At 47.7% G+C, this 22,886-nt stretch overlaps 1 protein-coding gene across 2 annotated transcripts in view; it reads left to right on the top strand.

The window, feature by feature from the left end:
• LOC134360322 (dual specificity mitogen-activated protein kinase kinase 6) overlaps nucleotides 1-22,886 on the top strand; it is a 148,110-nt gene that overhangs the window by 34,664 nt on the left and 90,560 nt on the right. For both annotated transcript variants that reach the window (XM_063074549.1, XM_063074548.1), the window contains exons 2-3: nucleotides 7,033-7,094; nucleotides 15,300-15,348. In XM_063074549.1, the coding sequence (XP_062930619.1) occupies nucleotides 7,033-7,094; nucleotides 15,300-15,348 (111 nt within the window). The remainder of the gene's footprint in view (nucleotides 1-7,032; nucleotides 7,095-15,299; nucleotides 15,349-22,886) is intronic.

The raw sequence follows: 22,886 nt of genomic DNA, 5'->3' as shown, positions 1-22,886 counted from the left end.
CGATCTGTGCGGATTGGTAATAACACCTCCTAGCTGGTGGTCAACAGGGCTGTGTGCTTAACCCCCTGCTCTCCTCTCTCTATACCCATGACTGTGTGACTAGGTATAGCTCAAGTGCCATGTATAAATTTGCTGATTGTTGGCAGAATCTCAGATGGAGATGAGAGGGTGTACAGGAGTGAGATATACCAGCTAGTTGAGTGGTGCCACAGCAACAACCTTGCACTCAAGGTCAGTAAGACCAAAGAGCTGATTGAGGACTTCAGAAAGGCTAGGATGAGGGAACATGAACCAATCCTAATGGAGGGTTCAGAAAGGAGAGAGTGAGCAGCTTCAAGTTCCTGGTTGTTAATTTCTCTGAGGATCTAACCTGGTCCCAACATATCGATGAAACTATAAAAAAAAGGCAGTAAGTGGCTGTGTTTTATTAGGACTTTGAGGAGGTTTGGCTTGTCACCTGAAACACTCAGACTTCTACAGATGTACTGAGGAGAACATTCTGATTGGCTGCATCTCTGTCTGGTGTGTTGGGGGTGGGGGGGGGGTGGGTGGCTACTGTACAGGATTGAAAGAAGCTAGAGAAAGTTGTAAAAATTAGTTAGCTTCATCTTCATGATCAGCCATGATCGTACTGAATGGCGGTGCAGGCTCGAAGGGCCGAATGGCCTACTCCTGCACCTATTTTCTATGTTTCCATGTTTCTATCTTGAGTACCAGCCTCCATAGTATCCAAGATATCTTAAAGGAGCAGTGCCTTGGAACGGTGGTGTCCCTTACTAAGGACCCCCATCACCCAGAACATGTCCTCTTCTCATTGTTACCGCCAGGAAGGAGGTATAGAAGCCTGAAGGCACACACTCAGCGATTCAGGAACAGCTTCTTCCTTTCTGCCATCTGATTCCTAAATGGACACTGAAGCCATGAACACTACCTCACTTTTACTATTTCCGTTTTTGCACTATTTTTAATTTAACTCTTTAATATACATATACTCACTGTAAATAATTTGTAGGTTTCCATAAATAAAATGAAGTGAGGAGTTTTATGTTTCACAAAATCTATAACACTTATTGAACTCCAAAACCTACACACAAAAGTGCGCTAAGAATCTTTTACGTAATTACGCCATCACGTCAGACCAGCCTCTTAAAGTGAAGCCCAACTCAATGTTGGTGGTTGTGGATTACGTACATTTCTCCCGGTTACGTTAGCCTACACAGGGCCCCCCAGAATTCAGTAAAACCGGCATTGCAAGCCCGTCTGGAGCTGTGTGTCCCGTGGATGGAGGAATAGCAGGTTCATCTGGCTCACCCAGAGGAGCATTGACACGCTCATGGTCATGTTGTGACACTAGGGCCATAGTCCCAATCTTGGCGGGCGGCTTTAAGGGGATCGTTCGAAATGTGTTCAGGTTTACTCCTCTTATCTATGATAAAAGTCTTGTCTCTCCGTTTCAAAATGTGGAACGGGAACGTCGTAAGGGGGCCTGAGGGGATGTTGGTGTGTGTCATGGTGGATGGAAACAGATGAGGCAAAATGTAGGTCAGCAAGGGCCCAAGGATGCTGCACGCCCTGATGAGAGGTGGGAATAGGCGAAAAGGAGTTGAATTTACTGAGGAGGGTGGAACGCTGTTCAGAGGCCGACCAGGCGGTCGTGGCGTCAGGAATGAGATCACCTGGCACTCGTAGCAGGTGTCCGTATACCAACTCGGCCACGGATGACTGCAGGTCCTCCTTTGGAGCAGTTCTGAACCCCGGCCGGACCATGGGAACCGATCATGCCAACACGGAAGCCTGAAAGGAGGGGTGCCCAGATGGGGTGCCAAGCTGAGCAACCCAGGTGCTGATGAATGCCCGAGCCACATCTGGGGTTGTTGTCGAGACTAGAGGGAAGACCTCTGGCCACCTGGTGGTACGGTCCACCATGGTAAGAAGGTGTGTGAAACCACGGGAGCAACAGGGTCCTCTTTGACATGGTCAGACCGTCAGCCGGGGGCCTCAAGAGGTGCTGGTGGCGCCTGAACATGGCGGTTACTTTTTGCCCGCTGGCACTCCACACAAACTGCAGTCCAATTACGCACGTCCTTTCTGAGGCTGTGCCAAACAAACTTCAGTGCAGCCAGTTTCTGTGGTGCGGCCTCTGGCCTGAATGCGAGGCGCCATGTACGGAGTGGAAAACCGTCCGTCTCTAGTTTGCAGGCACAGTGGGGCGGGGTCAACCGGATGAGACGTCACACAGGAGAGAAACCCCAGCTTCCCCAAACTTAATGTCAGCCAACTGCAGGCCCCTGCCTGCTATTCGGTAAGCCTGGTCCTCTGGGTCAGTAATTTGGTCGGCTGGCATGCCGGTGTAATCAACCCCTATGCGATGGTCTGGTCGCCTGGCCGTGAAAGCCAGTTAGTCGCGGGATTATTTTTCCCCTTAATATGTTGTATATCCGCTGTGAACTCGGATATGTAGGCCAGGTGCTGGTGTTGCCGCCGTGCTGACCAAGCGCCTGATATTTTGGCCATTGCATGTACGAGGGGTTTGTGATCGACGAACTCTGTGAAATGGCGACCCTGGAGAAGAAAACACAAATGGCAGTCAGCCAGATAGAGACCGGGAGGGTCATGGTCAAACGTGCTGTGCTTCCTTCCGGCGGGGATGGAGCTGCCGACTGACGGTGGCAAGTGGCTGCCCCACGGCTCTGACCAGTTGTTCGCGCGCAGCACCCATGGCATAGTCTGAAGCTGCTGACCAGTCAAACATGTGATTAGGGGTGTTGCCCTTAAGTGTAATGTAAGTTCAACAGCTCGCAGAATGAAGTGGTGATAGAATTCACCATATCTAAAATCTCCTGTAATTTCTTAGTAGTGCAGGGCGGTGGGAAATCCATAATCGTGGTTACTTTTGATAGGAGGGGTTTGCACTTTCTGTGGAGATATGATGGCCGAGCAAGTCAACGGTTGACACTCAGATGGCATTTAGCAGGGTTACTAATCAACCCTTGTTGGCTTAAGCTCTTCAAAAGTGTGCGGAGGCGAGATATTTGTTCAGATTTGGATGCACTGGTATGTCAACCAGGTACACAAAAAGAAAAGTCTTTTAATACAGAGTCCATCAGCTGATGGGAAGTCTGTGTTGCATTTTTTCAGTCCAAGCGGCCGGCAAAAAGGCCAAATGGGATTATCACAGCTGTTTTGGGTGTGGCCTCTGAGCACACAGGCTCCTGATGTGAGCCCCTAACTATATCGACTTTGGAAAAATTTAACTTTCTCTAAATGTGCCAAAAAGTCTTGAATGTGTGGGACCAGGTAATGATCAGGGGTGGTGGCCTCGTTAAGGCGTTGGTAATCTCCTTGTGGGCGGTAGCCACCATTGGACTTGAGGACCGTATGGAGGGGTGAATCCCAGGGGCTATTTGTCTGGTAAACATTTCAGTGTCTTTCCATGTTGGCAAACTCTGCCTTCGCTGTTGCCAGATTTTCTGGGTGAGTTCTACCGCTCGTGGGCATGGACTGGTTGGCCAGTTTTGAGGAAGGTGGTGCTCGACCCCAACGTTTTGTGACTGTAGTGGAGAATGTGGGCTTGTTGAGGTTTGGGAATTTGCCCACCAGTCAAATAAACTCACATGTAGTGGTGCATATGCTTGACAGTCGTGGCTGGGAGCTTACTGGGGGAGCAGGACAATGACCCGAAGCCCTTGGGCACACAGAAAACGTGCGCTGAGCCACTTTAGCCAGGGCGAAGTCCCCTGTGTCACATCGCCCACTGAAACAGAGCGCCACCCGTTGTGTCCTGTAGGTCTAGATCCTGCTTCTTTGGCGGTCTCCAGCAAGATTTCGTCGCTCTTTGCCTTCTCATCAATAGGTGGTGCTAGCAGCACACTCACTTGAGCTCCCGTGTCGCACAGGAAACGTTGCCTCGAAAGGGTGTCTGTAATGAATAGTAGACGACCCTGGCAACTGGAACCCACCGTGTTCACAGACCGCTGATGTCCTGATGCACTGTCTCTGTCGACGCTGTAAGGCAGTTGACACTCCCTAGCGTTCCTACCAAAGCGAGCACGGTAAAAGCACAGGCCCGCCATTGTGTGTATCGCAGCTGCGGATGTTCTTTTGTCAGGGGGCCTTGCTGACCGGGCTTACTGAGGTAGGGAAAGGAGGAGTGATGCACTGCTGCCTAGCTATGTGTAGACTGTCAGCCATTTTGGCAAGCTCCCTATAGTCCATCATGGGTGCATTAGTGAGGGTTAGGTGAACGGGATCAGGCATTTGCTGCATGAAGAGTTCTTTAAAAAATAAAGCAAAGATATTGATTGCCCAGGAGAGGCAGCATGTGGTCCATTAGCTCTGAAGGGCTACCATTGCTGAGACCGGGCAAGGAGAGCAACTCGGACTCCAATATTCCAAGAGTCTGTAAAAGGTGAGTTTTCGGCGATTGGTTTTTATCGTGTGTAGGTGGGTGTTCAAGCGGACTCACCACTCTCGCTGCCATATAGTCGCTGAGCGACACTACCACATAGAAATATTTGGTGTTGTCAGTGGAGATTTCTCACAGAGCGAGCTGGGCCTCAGCCTGTATGAACCAAACGACAGCATTTTTCCTCCCAAACTCTGGAATTGTCCTAGAGCGACAGCATTGGCCGACATATTGAATAACTCTGGAATTGTCCTACAGCATCGGGGTCACCAGTGTAGGTTTCTGCAAGTAAAACAAGAGTGAGGATTTTATGTTACTAGGTTAATTGGTCATAGGGTTGTAATCAGTTGGCATGGGGTTGTGGGGCCGGAAGGGTCTGTCTCTAACTAAATAAAAAATAAAACTTCTCTGCATATGGAAATCTTTTCAGTTGTTGTATCCTGAGTTGCTACCGGCTCGACGTAACAGGGACAAAGGCTTCCATGTATTGAGCAGTTTTCCAACTGGGTCAGGTTTGAAGAGTATGTACGTGGGGTGAGTGGTGGAAACTACAGACCTTGAACACATTTTCTTTCTTAAACCAAAAACACTTGAAGCTGAGGTTTCAGCTTCTTCAGAAGAACTGTTAATTCTGCGATTTCTCTCAATAAATCTTCCTTCCATTGGGAATTATGCAAGTGGCAGATGACCATGCCTTTGATTGGCTGTACTAAACATATACAAGGGTTGTAGTCATAGATTTGTACAGCATGGAAACAGGTCCTTCATCCCAGCCCATTTCTGGACATTTATTTCCGCTGAAGTCCACTTTAATTATTTTAGGACTAGTTGTAAGCAGACCATTGCCTTTGTCAGAGCTGGGGAGCAGCCAATACCTGCCAAAAGAACATCTGCAGACATCCTGACCTCTGCAAGGGACTGGCAGCTGTTGGTGGACCTCGAACGGCAGCTGAAGTTCCCCAACCATATCGCAGCCACCACCCTGCGACCAGACATTGTCCTAGTGTCTGAGTCTACTGAGCAAGTGGTGCTGCTGGAGCTGACAGTCCCATGGGAAGATATCTTGGAAGAGGCCTTTGAAAGGAAGCTCTCCAAGTACGCAGGACTGGTCAGCAACTGTCAGCAGGCTGGATGGAGAGCGAGGTGTCTCCCAGTGGAGGTTGGTTGTAGGGGATTCGTAGCCTGTTCTTTAGTTAGAGCCTTCAGCATTTTGGGCATCCAGGGGGAGAGAGGAAGAGGAGAGCCATCCGCAGTACCACCGATGCGGCAGAGAGGGCCTCAAGATGGCTGTGGCTCAAAGGAGGGGAGCCATGGAGTCCATAAATAGCTAGCCATCTGGACACAAGCTGGGGTCTGATCAGCCCCGGCTGGGTCACCTGGAGGAGGTTGTATGATGTTGAAAGACCCGAAACACCTGATAATTCCAGGAACATCACTGAAGATGTGTCCAGAAGCATCAGTAGATGTGCGTACACAGCTGAAAAGGAGGTTATGTTGAAGTTGTGTAAGACTTGTGTGAGGCCAAATTTGGAGTGCTCTGTGCAGTTCTGGCCATCTACCTACGGGAAAACTAATCAATATTGTTTGATACATGGATTATAACCATAGGAAAAAATGGCTAGAATCGCTTAGTACAAAAGTTAATTAAGATAGTACTTTATTCTCTGGGGCATAGAAGAATGACGGGAGCTCTTACAGAATTAATACAAGACTAGAAACATAGCAAAACCTACAGCACGATACAGGCCCTTTGGCCCACAATGCTGTGCCGAACACATACGTACTTTAGAAATTACCTAGGGTTACCCATAGCCCTCTTTTTTTTAAGGGGGTACAGATAGGATGAATGGATGCAGGGTTTTCACTCTCAGGCTGGTTGTGACTAGAACGAGAGGCCATTGGAAAGGTGACATTGAAAGGGGATCTGAGGGAGAACTTCACTCAGAGGGTGGTTTGAGTGTAGAATGAACTAAAGTGGAATCAGAATTAGAATCAGGTTTAATATCACTGGTGTATGTCGTGAAATTTGTTATGCGGCAGTAGTACATGGCAATACAAAATTAAAAAAAATAAATTAAGGTTAGAAATCTATATATTATATGTTAAATAAGCAGTGCAGGAGGAGAAAAGGGAAGTGCTAGATGCAGGTTTAATTGCAGTATTTAAGAGAACTTTGCTAGGTGGATGGGAGAGTTATAGAGGGTTACGGTCTTGGTATCGGTAGATTAGACTAAGCTGGAAAACAATTCACCACAGACTAAATGGGCCTGTTTCTGTGCTATTGTGCTCGATGACTAATGACTGAGCAAGGAAAATGCACTGGCAATTAAACAATATTATTAAGCCTGGTGTTTCTTTATTTGTGCTTTGCTCTTGCCAAATATTTGGGAGTGGCATATGGTCGGTTTCCTCCCCTCCGCATACGCATCTATTTTGGTGGTTGGCGGCTACTGCACTGCCTGTTCAAGGCAACAGTCACCAAGGCACATAAACTGTCCGGAGGATTCCCAGATATGCTTACGATGTTACTGCAAAAGCAGCTGTGTTGGTAGGGCCTGAGAGAAGAAGTGCAAGACAGCAACTGATTCTCCCCCCTCTCTGTCTTAACTTGTGTCTCCACAGGTAAGAAAAAGAACCGAGGGCTGAAGTTATCAAAGGAGGTTTTCGAGCAGCCACAGGCAAGTCCCACGTAAGTAACCAGCGAATCACGGTTATTTGAAGTTGGTGATGGAGATGATGATGATTATGAGGACACACAGTCCTCTTTTATTGTCATTTAGTAATGCATGCATTAAGAAATGATACAATATTCCTCCAGTGTGATATCGCAGAAACACAGGACAGACCCAGACTGAAAAACTAACAAAAACCACATAATTATAACATATAGTTACAACAGTGCAAAGCAATACCGTAATTTGATGAGAACAGACCATGGCACAGTAAAAGTCTCAAAGTCTCTTGAAAGTCCCATCATCTCACGCAGACGGTGAACGTCCAGCGCTGCAAACTTGCCGATGCAGCATCCTGGAAGCATCCGACCACAGTCCGACTCGGAGTCCGTCTGAAAACTCCGAGCCTCCAACCAGCTCTCCGACACCGAGCACCATCTCTGCCAAGCGCTTCGACCCCGGCCCCGGCAACAGGCAATAGGCAAAGCCGAGGATTTGGGGCCTTCGTCTCCGGAGATTCTCGATCGCACGGTAGCAGCAGCAAAGCAGGCATTTCAGAATTTACTCCAGATGTTCCTCCGTGCTTCTCACGGCTGTCTCCATCAAATCCGGATTGTGCATGGCCCCAAGTTACACATACGATATCAGTTGGAATGGCTGAGTGCGCTGCGTCGCGTCGCCATCTTCTCCTCCCTCCGGAGAGGGAGTCGGGATAAGGTTGTTCACTTCTCGACTGGACTGCCTGGGTTCATTAATTGGAGTGTAGGAATGAGGTGGAAGGTAGTCCCTGGAAAAGAGGGAATGGGATCATGACTTGATAGTTTACAGATCCACTGGGTAATGGCACTGAATTGAGTGATAGCGCAGAAACAGGACCTTCAGCAATGTTCCCTCTAATTTGTAATGACCAGTGTACGCAAAAATCCTGTGCTGTGCAATTTTTTTTGCCTAGTGACAATTATTCAGGCCTCCCTAGGCCTGAATAATTTCTACAATAAAAACAGTATAAATAAGCCAGTTCTAAAATCTGCAGACAAATCATCGCAAACCCCACACTGTCAACATCGTCTGCATCAGAAACTGGAAAATGAAATGTGATTTGTGTACGATCGTGAAATATACTTAACATGCCAACGAGGAAGAGGGTACAACCTTTTGTGCGCAGTTTAAATTCCTTTGTGTGCTAGTAGCAAAAGATGTGAACGTTGCCCTTCAGCCCATCTAGTCTGTGCTGAACTGTTATTGTGCCCAGTCCAGTTGACCCGCACCTGGACCATAGCCCTCCCACCCATGTTTCTTAGCCAAATATCTATTCCATTTTAACGCGCATCTACCACTTCCACTGGCAGCTCATTCCACACTGGCACCACTCTCTGAGTGAAGAGGATCCTCTTTCTGTTCCCCTTAAATATTTCATCTTTCACCCTAAATCTTCTAGCTTTCGTCTCACCCAACCTCAGTGGAGAAAGCTTGCTTGCATTTCCCTTAAATTTTTTTATACCTCTGTATACAGCACTGTTAAAAAGTCTTAGGCACATTTCATTATTTAGAACATAGAACATAGAAAACCCACAGCACAATGCAGGCCCTTCGGCCCAGAAAGCTGTGCTGAACATGTCCTTACCTTAGGACTACCAAGGCTTACCCATAGCCCTCTATTTTTTTTAAATCTCCATGTATTTATTTCCAGGAGCTTATTAAAAGACCCAATTGTTTCTGACTCTACCACCGCCACCGGCAGCCCATTCCATGCAGTCACCACTCTCTGCGTTTTTTTTAAAAAAAAGAGAAAACAACTTACCCCTGACGTCTCCTCTGAACCTACTTCCAAGCACCTTAAAACTATGCCCTCTCGTGCTAGCCATTTCAGCCCTGGGAAAAAGCCTCTGACTATCTACACGATCTGGGAGACCGTTTCACTGAACGCCTACGCTCTGTCCGCCAGAGAAAGCAGGATCTCCCATCGGCCGCACACTTTAATTCCATGTCCCATTCCCATTCTGATATGTCTATCCACGGCCTCCTCTACTGTCAAGATGAAGCCACACTCAGGTTGGAGGAACAACACCTTATATACCGTCTAGGTAGCCTCCAACCTGATGGCATGAACATTAACTTCTCTAACTTCTGTTAATGCCCCACCTCCTCTTCGCACCCCATCCCTCCCTCCCTCCCTTCCTTTCTTCCTTCCTTCCTTCTTTGTATTTATTTTCTTTATTTCCCCTTTTTTCTCTTTTTTTCTCTCTCTCCCTCTCACTATAACTCCTTGCCCATCCTCTGCTGCTTCCCTCCCCCTTTCTTTCTCCCTAGGCCTCCCGTCCCATGATCCTCTCCCTTCTCCAGCCTCGTATCCCTTTTGCCAATCAACTTTCCAGCTCTTGGCTCCATCCCTCCCCCTCCTGTCTTCTCCTATCATTTCGGATCTCCCCCTCTCCCTCCCACTTCCAAATCTCTTCTTTCAGTTAGTCCTAACGAAGGGTCTTGGCCCGAAACGTCGACTGTACCTCTTCCTATAGATGCTGCCTGGCCTGCTGCATTCCACCAGCATTTTGTGTGTGTTGCTCGAATCTCCAGCATCTGCAGATTTCCTCCTGTTTGCACTATCCACACGATCAATGCTTCTATTTATCTTTCAGGATAGAGTGTGGATCAGGCTCTATTGGCCTCTAGGCCGCATTGCCCAGCAACCCCCGACTTAACCCTAGCCCACTCACAGGACAGTTCATAATGACCAGTTAAAGTACCAACTGACATGTTTTTGGACTGTGGGAGGAAACCAGGGCATCTGGAGGAAACCCACATGGTCATGGGGAGAACGTACAAACTCCTCACAGGCAGCAGCGGGAACTTAGGCTAGACTCACTATCCTCCGGCTAAAGAAGCTCTTCCCCATTTCCATCCTAAAGGAGCGTCCTTCTATTCAAAGTTGAAAGTAAATTTATTATTAAAGTCTGTCACCATACACTACCTTGAGATTCACTTTCTTGCGGGCATTCACAGTCGAACAAAGGTATACAATAGAATCAGTGGAAAAACTACACACAAAGACTGATAAACAAAAACTCTGATGCTGAATACTCCAGACTCAGTTTTATAAAGCAACACCATTACTTCCTGACCGTTCAGCTTAATGCCATGACTAACGAAGGCGTACAAGCCATGTGTCTTTACCAACCGCACAATGTGTGGCCGCTTGCAGGGAGCTATTGGCTTGGACCTCAGGCTCCCTTATCCCTGAGACTTGTTCATTCTCTTAACTCCTTGACCATCCTCCGGTGAGGAGCATTACCACTTTGTTCCTGGCCGGTAGAATTCTATCGGTCTCCAAGAGACCTGGCGAGCCGATTGACAGCATAGCCACTCGCTTGTATCGGCGGCAGCACGCACAACTTGCCAGAAGAACTCAGCTGGTCAGGCAGCATCCAGTCGACATTTCCAGCCGAGACCTTTCCTCAGGACTGGAAAGGAAGGGGGCAGAGACCAGATTAATGAGCTGGGGTGCGGGGGGGGGGGTGGGGAAGAAATGAGGAAGGAGTCAAGATGGCAGCCGATAGGTGAGGGGCAAGTTGGGTTGGTGGGGGGGGCCGGGGAGGGATGAAGTAAGAAGCTGGGAGGTGATAGGTAGAAGAGGTAAAGGGCTGAAGATGAAGGAATCTGATTGGACAGGACAGTGGACCATGAGAGGGAGGTTTTCAGCATCTGCAGTCTCCTGTGTCTGTCATTCTTAACAACCTACTTAAGATTCATTGTCTGCCTCTAAGTTGCGCATTAGAATGTAGAAGTGATGGTTAAAGAAAATTGTTGTAACCCTCCCGTTAGACGTGGGGTTGCGTACATGAAGATGAGGAAAGTTGTGAGCTGTGATTCATAATGCCAGTGGCGGGCGGGTGGGTGGGATCCATTCTTGTTGTGACTGTGGGCCTACCTGTGCTCAGCAATAAAGCGTGGGCTCGGGGGAAGTGGGTGCAGTGTTGCCACAGTTCATGCTTCTGCCCCTGTAGCTGCAGTGACCCCGGTTCAATCCTGCCCTCGGACGCTGTTGGTGTCTGCTCTCCGTGGGCTGGTGCGGGTTTGCCTGGGGCGCTGCGGTTCCCTCCCACGTCCCAAGACCGAGCAGGTGGGTCAGGAGATGCCAGAAGCTGCTGACGCTGTTATCTGGGGCGACAAACCATCCGCTGGAGGCTCGAGCAGCAGCTGTGGGAGGGGAAGTGATGCGCTGACACTTCGGGTCGAAACCTTGCATCGGGACTGGGCGTTTGGTTGCTCTAATGTGCCCCAAGTGTAGGTGGGTAGCAGAGTAATTGGGGCGGGGAAGGGTGGAAGGACAGTTGATAGGCATCCAAGGAAACATGGGTTACAGGAATGAAAGAAGATGCATGGCCTGATGGGATTGGTCTGCTGGGGGCCAGTATAGACCCGCTGACCTGAATGGCAGCACATTACTTATGTGAGTGTGTCACGTTCTAAAAGAGGGAAAAACACCAAAATCTCCGGAGGAAATGCCGCAACTTGAGTGGGGTCTGTTTTTCTAGAGTTGTTTTGAATGAATTGGAAAACTGACATCTGCTTGGATGTGGCAGAGGGATGGTCTTTATTCCTGGAGCGAGTCCAGTCACTCTGTGTGCCTTGGAAAATAATTATATCAGGAAAAACACATGGTATGTTTTCTCTCTGTGTGTGGGAAAGTGAAGAGGCGCACAGCCCAGGGTCCGTCCTGTCACTGAGTCGAGGCTTTCCCCCCCACTGAGGTTGTGTGAGACTGGAACCGAAGGTCATGGGTTAAGGGTGAAAGGTGAAATGTTTTAAGGGGAACTTCCTCACTCAGAGGGTGGTGAGAGTGTGGAATGAGCTGCCAGCGCAAGTAGTGCATGTGGATTCGATTCCAACAGAGAAATTTGGATAGGTAGATCAACGAAAGCTATGGTCCAGGTCCAGAGGCAGGTCGATGGGACAAGACAGATGATAGTTCAGCATGGACCAGATGGGCTGAAGGGCCTGTTCCTGCGCCGAATGACTCTCAGATCATTTTGGGCTGAAAGTACAAGTAGGTGGTGAGAAAGATGCCATTAAACCAGAGATTGCTGATTACTGAGAGGCCATAAATCCCAGAGTGTATGACTGGTCAAAGTAGAATCAATCTGTGCCTTCTAAAAGGGGCTCGAGAGTAATTAACAGAGCTCTAGAGAATAGGACCCATGGGATTGCTCTGCTAGCAGGTGGTAAGTGGGTTGAATGGCCTCATGATGTGCTATGATAGAACTGTACTTTATTTTCAAATAAAACTGTGGAGTATGTAAAATCACAAATGCACATTATGAGCAGTTCATGCCCAAGTGTTCCTGTACGCTGTATGAGTACTTGCAGTCTTGTATACTGTATGTACCACAGCTCTTTTATACTTCATTTGTGAATCATGTCATCAGTAGGTACCTGTAGTTTAGATATTTAAATCCCTGTGATTTTTCATCAGATAGATCATCTTGGAAACTTCTATCTTCTGACTACTGTGGACTATCCTCCTAATGAAAGCACTGTCAATTTGATTCCTGTCCCCCATACCTGCTCTTTGTTTTTATAGTCATAGTCATACTGTGTTGATCCCGGGGGAAATTGGTTTTCGTTACAGTTGCACCATAAATAATTAAATAGTAATAAAACCATAGATAATTAAATAGTAATATGTAAATTATGCCAGGAAATAAGTCCAGGACCAGCCTATTGGCTCAGGGTGTCTGACCCTCCAAGGGAGGAGTTGTAAAGTTTGATGGCCACAGGCAGGAATGACTTCCTGTGACGCTCTGTGTTGCATCTCGGTGGAATGAGTCTCTGGCTGAATGTACTCCTGTGCCCACCCAGTGCATTATGTAGTGGATGGGAGACATTGTCCAAGATGGCATGCAACTTGGACAGCATCCTCTTTTCAGACACCACTGTCAGAGAGTCCAGTTCCATCCCCACAACATCACTGGCCTTATGAATGAGTTTGTTGATTCTGTTGGTGTCTGCTACCCTCAGCCTGCTGCCCTAGCAAACAACAGTAAACATGATCGCACTGGCAAACCACAGACTTGTAGAACATCCTCAGCATCGTCCGACAGATGTTAAGAGACCTCAGTCTCCTCAGGAAATAGAGACGGCTCTGACCCTTCTTGTAGACAGCCTCAGTGTTCTTTGACCAGTCCAGTTTATTGTCAATTCATATCCCCAGGTATTTGTAATCCTCCACCATGTCCACACTGACCCCCTGGATGGAAACAGGGGTCACCAGTGCCTTAACTCCCCTCAGGTCCACCACCAGCTCCTTAATCTTATCACGTAAGACATTAGGCCATTTGGCCCATCAATTCTGCTCTGCCATGGATGATTTATCAATCAATCATTCTCCTGCCATTTCCCTGTACCCTTTGACACTCTTATTAATGGAGAACCTATCAACCTCTACTTTAAATATACCCAATGACTTGTCGTTCACCATTCTCTGGCTAAAGAAATTCCTCCTCATCTCTGTTGCAAAGGGAAGTCCTTGTATTCAGAGGCTGTGCCCTCTGGTCCTAGACTCCCCCACTATAGGAAACATCCTCTCCACATCCATTCTTTATAGGCCTTTCTATATTTGATAGGTTTCAATGAGATACCCTTCGTCATTGCTCTAAACTCCAGTGCGTACAGGCCCTGAGCCATCAAGTGCTCTTCATACATGAATTGAATTATAATATTTAGTTATTCCTTTGTACTGGTGCTTTGCTTCGAAATATTTGAACCCAGAATAAAATCCTTGGTACCTGTTTTCCATGATTTTGTGAGCTCTGGTTTGGAACTCAGTGTTCCAGTGAAGGATATGATCTGGTTAGTGAACTAGCTGTCACCTCATCCAAGCCCTGCTCACACTGGGCACCTTCATTCAGTGAAAAGTACAGCTTCTCAAGTCCTTGAGAGTTTTGCTAGTTTTTAAAACCCTGCGTTTGCTCAGTGACCTGGGAGTTGCTGCAGGCTATTGAAAGAGGTTCCAAGACTAGGGGAACAATAGTTCACCTTTCCAGCCTTCTGGACTCTTAATTCCCAAGCGTGTTCAGCATCTGCCATTTTGTTTTGCATTTCCAGCACCCGCTGTCTTTTCTGCTTTGATTTCAGACATTTTCAGCTTTATCCTTTTTTGTTTTACTTCTTCCACGAGTGGTGGGGTAGAGATAGGGAGGTGTAAGGTGCTCCTTTCCTTCGCCAGCCTGCAGGTCACCCTTGGGCAAGGACTGGCACTTGCTTAGCCTCTCTCGACTAGGGTCACATGAAGCCATGCGACCAAGTGATGGATGATCACAAGTCGTGGTTGTGCCACCACTGACAATTTCTGAAGAGTATTGATAATTTCTGCGGTTGTAAAGACACTGCCCAGAAAGAGGCAATGGCAAGCCACTTCTGTAGAAAAATTTGCCAAGAACAATTGGTCATGAATAAGACCATGATTGCTCACGTTAAACGCCACAGTACATAACAAACGAACAAACCACTTCTGCTGTTCTAGAACATGGAACAGTACAGTCAGGTTCTTCGTCCCACGATGTTGTGCTGACCATTTAACTTACTCTAAGATCAATCTTGTCTTTCCCTCCTACGTAGTCCTCTATTTTATTTCTAAAATGCCCCAATATTTCTAGTATTATTCTCTCACTGTACACCTTGTTCTTGTGGTAGTTGTTGCTTTTCACGGCAGGCTCCACCATCTGCTGAGTCTCGTGTCCCCACAAACCCTCCTTCCTCGTCCTCTCCTCCCCTTCCCCTCTGTTACATCTGCGCCGGACAGCTACGTCAATATAGCAGTAAAATTAAATGTTTTACTGGGCCAGATTAATAATGGTAAATGCGAGACAACTTGCAGTGTGTTCGCGACGAACCAGGCCCGCCGAGACGTGAAATGGGCACTCGAAAGCCCACAGAAGAAAGAGGGGTTTCTGTGTGTTGGAGGCCCAATCAATTCACTGCATGGTTATTCGGCTCCATACGCATTTAATACATTTATGCAATCGATCCAATTGGAATCGATTGTTCGTCGCCAGCTTTTCCCAATTCTGCTCAAAGGTCATTGGCTTGCAACAGTCCCCCTTGCCCTTTATTTCAGAGCTTGCCTGAACCTCTGAATGGTTCCAGAGTTTTCTGATTTTGCTTCCTGTTGGGTTGATAGTCGGAGGATGTTGTAGCTGAATTAATTTTGTTCGTTCTCTCTGCAGCCCTCCCAGGGACCTGGACTCAAAGGCCTGCATTGCTATCGGTGAAAAGGTAAGATTCACTCGGCCCCTACCGTTCACTTGGCATCGTGCCAGAGTAATTGCAGAACAGCATGATGTTGTTATAGGGCCCTACATCACCACAAACAGATGTGAAGTCAGAATATTTCATTGTCCGTTTCTTCTGGAATTCTTGGAAAGTAAATAAAAGTGTGTGGAATCCTTAAAATAGAACAAAGCCCCTGGATCAATGTGTGAGATTGGAGAGGGTGCAGAGCAAGGTTCAGGAGAATAATTCCGGGAATGAAAGGGTTAGTGTACGAGGAGCATTTGGCACTAGGTAGCCTCCAACCTGATGGCATGAACAACATTTTCTCTGTCTTCTGGTAATTACTCCCCTCTGTTTTCTCTCCACTTCTCTCCCTACCCCCGCTTCTTCCCTCTTGTTCCATTCCCTATCCTAATCATCCTCTCATCCTCATGACCTACCCATCACCTCCCTCGTCTTCCCCACCTCCTTTCCTTGATTCCATGGTCCACTGTCCTTTCCTATCAGATTCCTCCTTCTTCAGCTCTGTCTTTTCCACCAATTCCCTCCCTGCTTCTTACATCATTCCCCCTCCGCCCCCACCCACTCACCTGGTCTCTCCTTTCTCCTGCCAGCTTGTATTCCATCCTCTCTCCTACCTTTCCAGTCGCGATGAAGAGTCTGGGCCTGAAACGTCAACTTTTTATCCCCCTCCATCGATACTGCTTGACTTGCTGAGTTCCTCGAGCTCAGGGGTTCCCCAGTCTGGGTTCTGCTTGGGGGGGGGCGGGTGGGTGTCTGTGTCTGTCTTGCAAGATTTCCAGAGTCTGCAGAATCTCTCAGGAATCTCTGTAACAGGATTTCTGCAGATGCTGGAAATTCAAGCAACACACATCAAAGTTGCTGGTAAACGCAGCAGGCCAGGCAGCATCTATTGGAAGAGTTTCAGTCGACGTTTCAGGCCGAGACCCTTCGTCAGGACTAACTGAAGGAAGAGTTAGTAAGAGATTTGAAAGTGAGAGGGGGAGGGGGAGATCCAAAATGATAGGAGAAGACAGGAGGGGGAGGGATGGAGCCAAGAGCTGGACAGGTGATTGGCAAAGGGGATACGAGAGGATCATGGGACAGGAGATCCAGGGAGAAAGACGGGGGGGGGTGGAAACAGAGGATGGGCAAGGGGTATAGTCAGAGAGACAGAGGGAGGAAAAAGGAGAGTGAGAGAAAGAATGTGTGTATAAAAATAAATAACGGATCGGGTACTAGGGGGAGGTGGGGCATTAGCGGAAGTTAGAGAAGTCAATGTTCATGCCATCAGGTTGGAGGCTACCCAGACAGAATATAAGGTGTTGTTCCTCCAACCTGAGTGTAGCTTCATCTTTACAGTAGAGGAGGCCGTGGATGGACATGTCAGAATGGGAATGGGACGTGGAATTAAAATGTGTGGCCACTGGGAGATCCTGCTTTCTCTGGCGGACAGAGTGTAGGTGTTCAGCAAAACGGTCTCCCAGTCTGCGTCGGGTCTCGCCAATATATAGAAGGCCACATCGGGAGCACCGGACGCAGTATATCACCCCAGCCGACTCACAGGTGAAGTGTCGCCTCACCTGGAAGGACTGTCTGGGGCCCTGAATGGTGGTAAGGGAGGAAGTGTAAGGGCATGTGTAGCACTTGTTCCGCTTACACGGATAAGTGCCAGGAGGGAGATCAGTGGGGAGGGATGGGGGGGACGAATGGACAAGGGAGTCGCGTAGGGTGTGATCCCTGCGGGAAGCAGGGGGGGGGGAGGGAAAGATGTGCTTAGTGGTGGGATCCCGTTGGAGGTGGCGGAAGTTGCGGAGAATTATATGTTGGACCCGGAGGCTGGTGGGGTGGTAGGTGAGGACCAGGGGAATCCTATTGTTAGTGGGGCGGCGGGAGGATGGAGTGAGAGCAGATGTGCGTGAACTGGGGGAGATGCGTTTGAGAGCAGAGTTGATAGTGGAGGAAGGGAAGCCCCTTTCTTTATAAAAGGAGGACATCTCCCTCGTCCTGGAATGAAAAGCCTCATCCTGAGAGCAGATATGGTGGAGACGGAGAAATTGCGAGAAGGGGATGGCATTTTTGCAAGAGATAGGGTGAGAAGAGGAATAGTCCAGATAGCTGTGAGAGTCAGTAGGTTTATAGTAGACATCAGTGGATAAGCTGTATCCAGAGATAGAGACAGAAAGATCTAGAAAGGGGAAGGAGGTGTCGGAAATGGACCAGGTAAACTTGAGGGCAGGGTGAAAGTTGGAGGCAAAGTTAATAAAGTCAACGAGCTCAGCATGCGTGCAGGAAGCAGCACCAATGCAGTCGTCGATGTAGCGAAGGAAAAGTGGGGGACAGATACCAGAATAAGCACGGAACATAGATTGTTCCACAGAGCCAACAAAAAGGCAGGCATAGCTAGGACCCATACGGGTGCCCATAGCTACACCTTTAGTTTGGAGGAAGTGGGAGGAGCCAAAGGAGAAATTATTAAGAGTAAGGACTAATTCCGCTAGACGGAGCAGAGTGGTGGTAGAGGGGAACTGATTGGGTCTGGAATCCAAAAAGAAGCGGAGAGCTTTGAGACCTTCCTGATGGGGGATGGAAGTATACAGGGACTGGAATCTCTGTAGTTGCTTTTGCTGCAATGCTTGCTTTGACCACTTGAGGGGGCTGCTCCCCTATTCCCTGCTTAAAGTAGAACAGAATGTGCACTTTGCTTCTCAGAAAGACTTTGAAGATTCCTCTGTAACCCATGAGGCAGTCTTTTCAATCTTAAGGTTTAACTCTGATTGTAGAAGGCTGCGTGACAGTGTAAAGTGGGGAACTTCCCTGTGTGTAACTTGGAAATGCATTTTGGTAGCAGGAATAAGGGCGATTTTCTAAATGGGGAGCAAATTCTGAAATCCGAGATGCAAGTGGACTCTGGGAATCCTCGTGCAGGATTCGCTAAAGGTTGATTTGCAGGTTGGATCAGTAGTAATGATGGCAAATCAATGTTAGATTTCATTTCAAGAGGACTAGAATATAAAAGGAAGGATGTAATACTGAGGTGTTATAAGGTACTTGCACACTTCTCTAACCTCAAGACAGGCTGTCCTTTTTTTGGCCTCCAGCCACCAGTGGGTTCTGATTCAGGCCTGGGCATTCAAACATTTGGCCTTTGATCAATAAGAATTCACAAAACCTCTGTTATTATTTATTTATTTACTTAGAAGTTCAGTGCGAGACGGGGCCTACTGACCCAGTGAGCCACGCTGCCTAGCAACCCAGCTGTTTAATCCCACCCTAACCGCAGGACAATTTACAATGGCCAATTAACCTACTAACCGATGCGTCTTTAGAATGTGGGAAGAAAGCAGTGTGCCCGGGAGGAGCCCATGCAGTTCACGGGGGAGAACATGCAAACTCCGTACAGATGACGTCAGAGTTGAACCCCGAACTCCAGCCGCGCTAACTGCACCGCTACTGTGGTATAGAGCACGGACAGATGGGATTATATTGGATCAGTGCAGACCTGTGGGCGACGGGCCCTGTTCCTGCGCTGGGCTGATCCGTGTTTTATGTTAGCACATGGAAAGGGCAGGACTGTGCTGCTAGCATTTGGGGATAATCTAGCCTTGACTCAGTGGAGCTGTGTGGTCACGAGGGGGCAGCAGTGGTCCATGACTACACTGTAGAGTCATGAGTTGGGTTCAGCCCATGTATCGCACAATGCCTGAGCAGAAACTCAAAAGAAGTGTTGGGATACCCAAAAAGCACACAGAACCTGCTCTAAGAAGTTAAATGTTCACCTTGGTTCCTTTTGGTGATATGTGTGTTTCAATACTGCAGATTTTGCTAAAATAACAATTCATTTTAGTCTTATAGAAAAGAGAAGACGCAACATTATAGCATAGTCCAGGCCCTTCGGCTCACGACGTTGTCCCGATCTTTTACCTACTCTAAGATGAATCTAACCCTTCCCTCCTAGATACCCCTTAATTTTCCCATCATCCATGAGTCTAAGAGTTTCTTAAATATCCCTAATCTATCTGCCCCCACCACTTCACTATAGATCTGGATTCCTTGTCAGAGTTGACTTTTGGCAATGTTGAGCGAGGGATAAATATTGGCCAGCTGAGGGACCAGATGAGGCCTCTTGTGACACTCTCTTCTGGAAGAGAGAGCATCAATTCCCTCAGGAATCTTGAGTTTCTGCCCCTTTCATGGGATCCTGGTGGAGCCTAAAGCGTCAGAGGGGTGTATGTGATAGTGTGAGTGTGTGTGGAGTGAGAGAGAGATCCGCTGACAAATCCACTGCGGGGTTACCACGTAAGTTGTGCTCTTTTGCCTGGTCACTCTGGAGATTTGATCAAAGCAAACTCGCCATTTGACATCAGAAACTAACATAATTAACATCAACTGTTTCCTCTTTTCCATAGATGCTGCCTGGCCTCCTGAATTCCTTCAGTATTTTGTGTGTGTTGCTTGGATTCTAGCATCTGGATATTTTTGGGTTTGCGATAATTAACATAAAATTGACTGGTTAACATAAGTTATTCACTACTTAAGGTAATTCACCATCTTAATAATAATAGCCTATTTTTTGATATAATTGTCACTTTTTCATACTAGAAGATCAGTTAGCTACACAAAAACACAATGCTGGAGGAACTCAGTAGGTCAGGCAGCACCTGTGGAGAGGAATTATGGAGTCGATTATTCAGGCCGAGACCCTCCATCAGGACTGTTTAAGATCAGATAGCTGCCTTTTTGTCCTGGACAATACCTCTTGTACTTGGAAGCAGTGTGATCTGGAATGAATTGTACAGTTGGAATCCACACCAACCTTGTCACAAGGACCAGATATTGTTTGCAGCCTCTGCCTGTCCTTGTCCCAGGAGACCTGACCTTGGCCAACTCTTGTTACTTAACAGCGATCATCCCCTCGACTTAAGGGATTGTCACCTCACCTGGCAACATCGTAATACATAATGTGTTATGCAGCACACAGCTTCTGCCAGGATGAAGCAGTGTCTGACCTGTCAACTGACTGAGTTATGGCAGGGTCTCCGGATGTGAACGTGTATAAATAGTTGGTCTGCAAACGTGTTCTGTCAGTTGCCTCTCTGTTGACAGACGCCCTGCGTCCGTTTTCGTGGGATTGGCTGAAATCTTTTATATTCTTACAATGTTGGAATCCATCGGGGCTCTAGCTCTGGAAATCCTATCAGTTTTCTTTTTCGGATGCCAACCATTCTGCTAGAGATATTTAAAAATAAATTTTTGCTTTCTTTTGCGTCAAAGCATTTTGGGAAGTTGGCTTTTGGTAACTTGTGCTGCGGTGTTAGCTGCTGACTTCTGATGGTTGGTTCTGTTAGTCCATGGAGCCTGATCTCAGGAGCATCAGATGGGGGCAAGTAGGGTTGATGGGGGCGGGGGGGGAAGAGAGAGGATGTGGAGCTGGGGGAGGGATGGGTTTTAACACTCACGCTCCCTTTGGTGACTCAGAAGCAACTTTGCCGCAGACTGCAGGGAAACTTCCTGAGTGATTGAAAACCAATGCTGGAGTGTGCCCAGACGCTCGCGGGCTGCCCCCAGCACACCCTCGAGTGTGTTGGCTGTTACTGCAAATTGCGCATTTCACTGTATATGTGATAAATGAACTTGATTCTTGAATCCTGAAAATTACCTCTGAACCTAGACCATTTAGGATTCTGCTCTTAAGATAGTGGAGCAGAATCAGGTCATTTGGCCCATCGAGACTGCGCCACCATTCCATCATGGCTGATGTATTATCTAACCCCAGGTTACACCAGCGCATCCTAAAATGTATCTCAGCATCAACACTATTCTCCTGCCTTCTCCCCGTAACTTTTGGCGCCCTTACTAACGAAGAGTGCATCAAACTCTGCTTTAAATATATCCAGTGACTCACCCCCTCCAGTCATCTGTTGCAATGAGTTCCACAGATTCACAACTGTCTGGTGAAAGGAATTCTTCCTTATCTCTGTTCTAAAGGGAAATCCTTTCATTCTGAGGCTGGCCCTCTGGTCCTAGACTCTCCCTCTGTTGGAATTGTCCTCTGCATCTAGACCTTTCAATATTTGGTAGTGTTACGTACCCTGTAACTGGATTGCCAAACCAGCAGAAATGGATCACTCAGTTGGAGTCTGGATTATTAGAACTAAGAAAGTTTTATTAAAGAAACAAGCAACACAGTACTCTAATCAAAAGGATAATAAATGCAACAGTTCAGCAATGACAAACACACATGTACACAGAATTTGGATAACAGGATCAATCAAGCTCTATCGTTGTCTAGGGGTAAATGACCAGTTTCAAAGTGATGTTCAACTCAGTTCAGTTCAACTGAGTTCAGTTCAGTTCGCAGTAATCACTGCTGTGGTGATGGACAGTGGCGGGGGGGGAAGGAGAGAGAGAGCAAAACGAATGAATATTCAAACGGCTTCCACACAGACCTTCACAATCAGCTTTCGGGCCAGCCCTTTGTGATGTCTTCTGAGGTCACCGACCGTGACCCCTCCGTTTCCAGATACGATCGTTTCTCTGCGGTGAACCTGGCACCCAGGCAAGGGCGGACACACACCAGGTTCCCGCCGATCGTACCTTTCCACCGTGTGCGTCTATGGCTTGGTCCCGCGACCAGCCCTCCAAAACTTCCCACTGACTTATGGGAGGCGCACTGCTTCCAGGGTCTCGTTACCTCGTGGTGTCGTGTGTGTCCTGCCTTAGCGAACTTGTCCCTTTTTATCCCCCTGCTGGGGTATCGCCTGTCCATCACTTCAAACAGTTCAGGGTTCAAAGGGGGAGCCGATCTTGACAGCTCTCCTTCCGTCCCTTCATTAACATCTCCAACTGCTGCTCCATTGTTTTCCTTATCTCTCTTTCTCCTGAAGACAGGTGGCAGACCAACTGCTGATCCCACTGGTGCAAACACAGGACAGCTAACATCGTAATTTATGTGTACTCTTGTCACAGTAGGTTTCAGCTTGCTTGGGATGTTCCCAAAGAGTAGCAAGCCACTGGTTAGGAAGATGTGAATTGGAAGCAGGAGTGGACCATTCAGCCCTGCAAACCTATGCCCGATCATTCAGAATGTGGGAGAATGAGGGACAACCTCACTGAAGTGTTTAAAATGACGAGAGGCACTGCTAAGGTTGATGATAGCAGACTTTTCTCCGACACAGAGGAACACAAAACTAAAGGGCATAATTTTAGGGTGAGGGGGAGAAGAGACCCACGAGGCAACTTTTTCATGCAGAAGGTGATAAATGTATGGAATGAGCTGTCAGAGCAGGAGGTTGAGACAGTACAGTAGTGTCATTTCAGTCGGTATGTGGAGGGGCAAGGCTGGCAGGGATATGAGCTTGAGCATACAAAATTGGGATTAGCTGGGCAGGCACTGTGGTGTGGTTGGCTTGGACTTGTTGGACCAGAGGGCATGTATTTGAGTTGTATTGTTCTATGACTGGAAGATGGGATTGCACTCCCAGCGTTCCTGTCCACCCACAGTAACCTAGCTCATCAATAAATTATCATCCTTTACTTTA

The sequence above is a fragment of the Mobula hypostoma genome, chromosome 22, assembly GCF_963921235.1.
Source record: "Mobula hypostoma chromosome 22, sMobHyp1.1, whole genome shotgun sequence".
Taxonomy (NCBI): domain Eukaryota; kingdom Metazoa; phylum Chordata; class Chondrichthyes; order Myliobatiformes; family Myliobatidae; genus Mobula; species Mobula hypostoma.
Note: the sequence above shows the minus strand (reverse complement) of the source record. Positions and strands in the feature narration are given on the sequence as shown.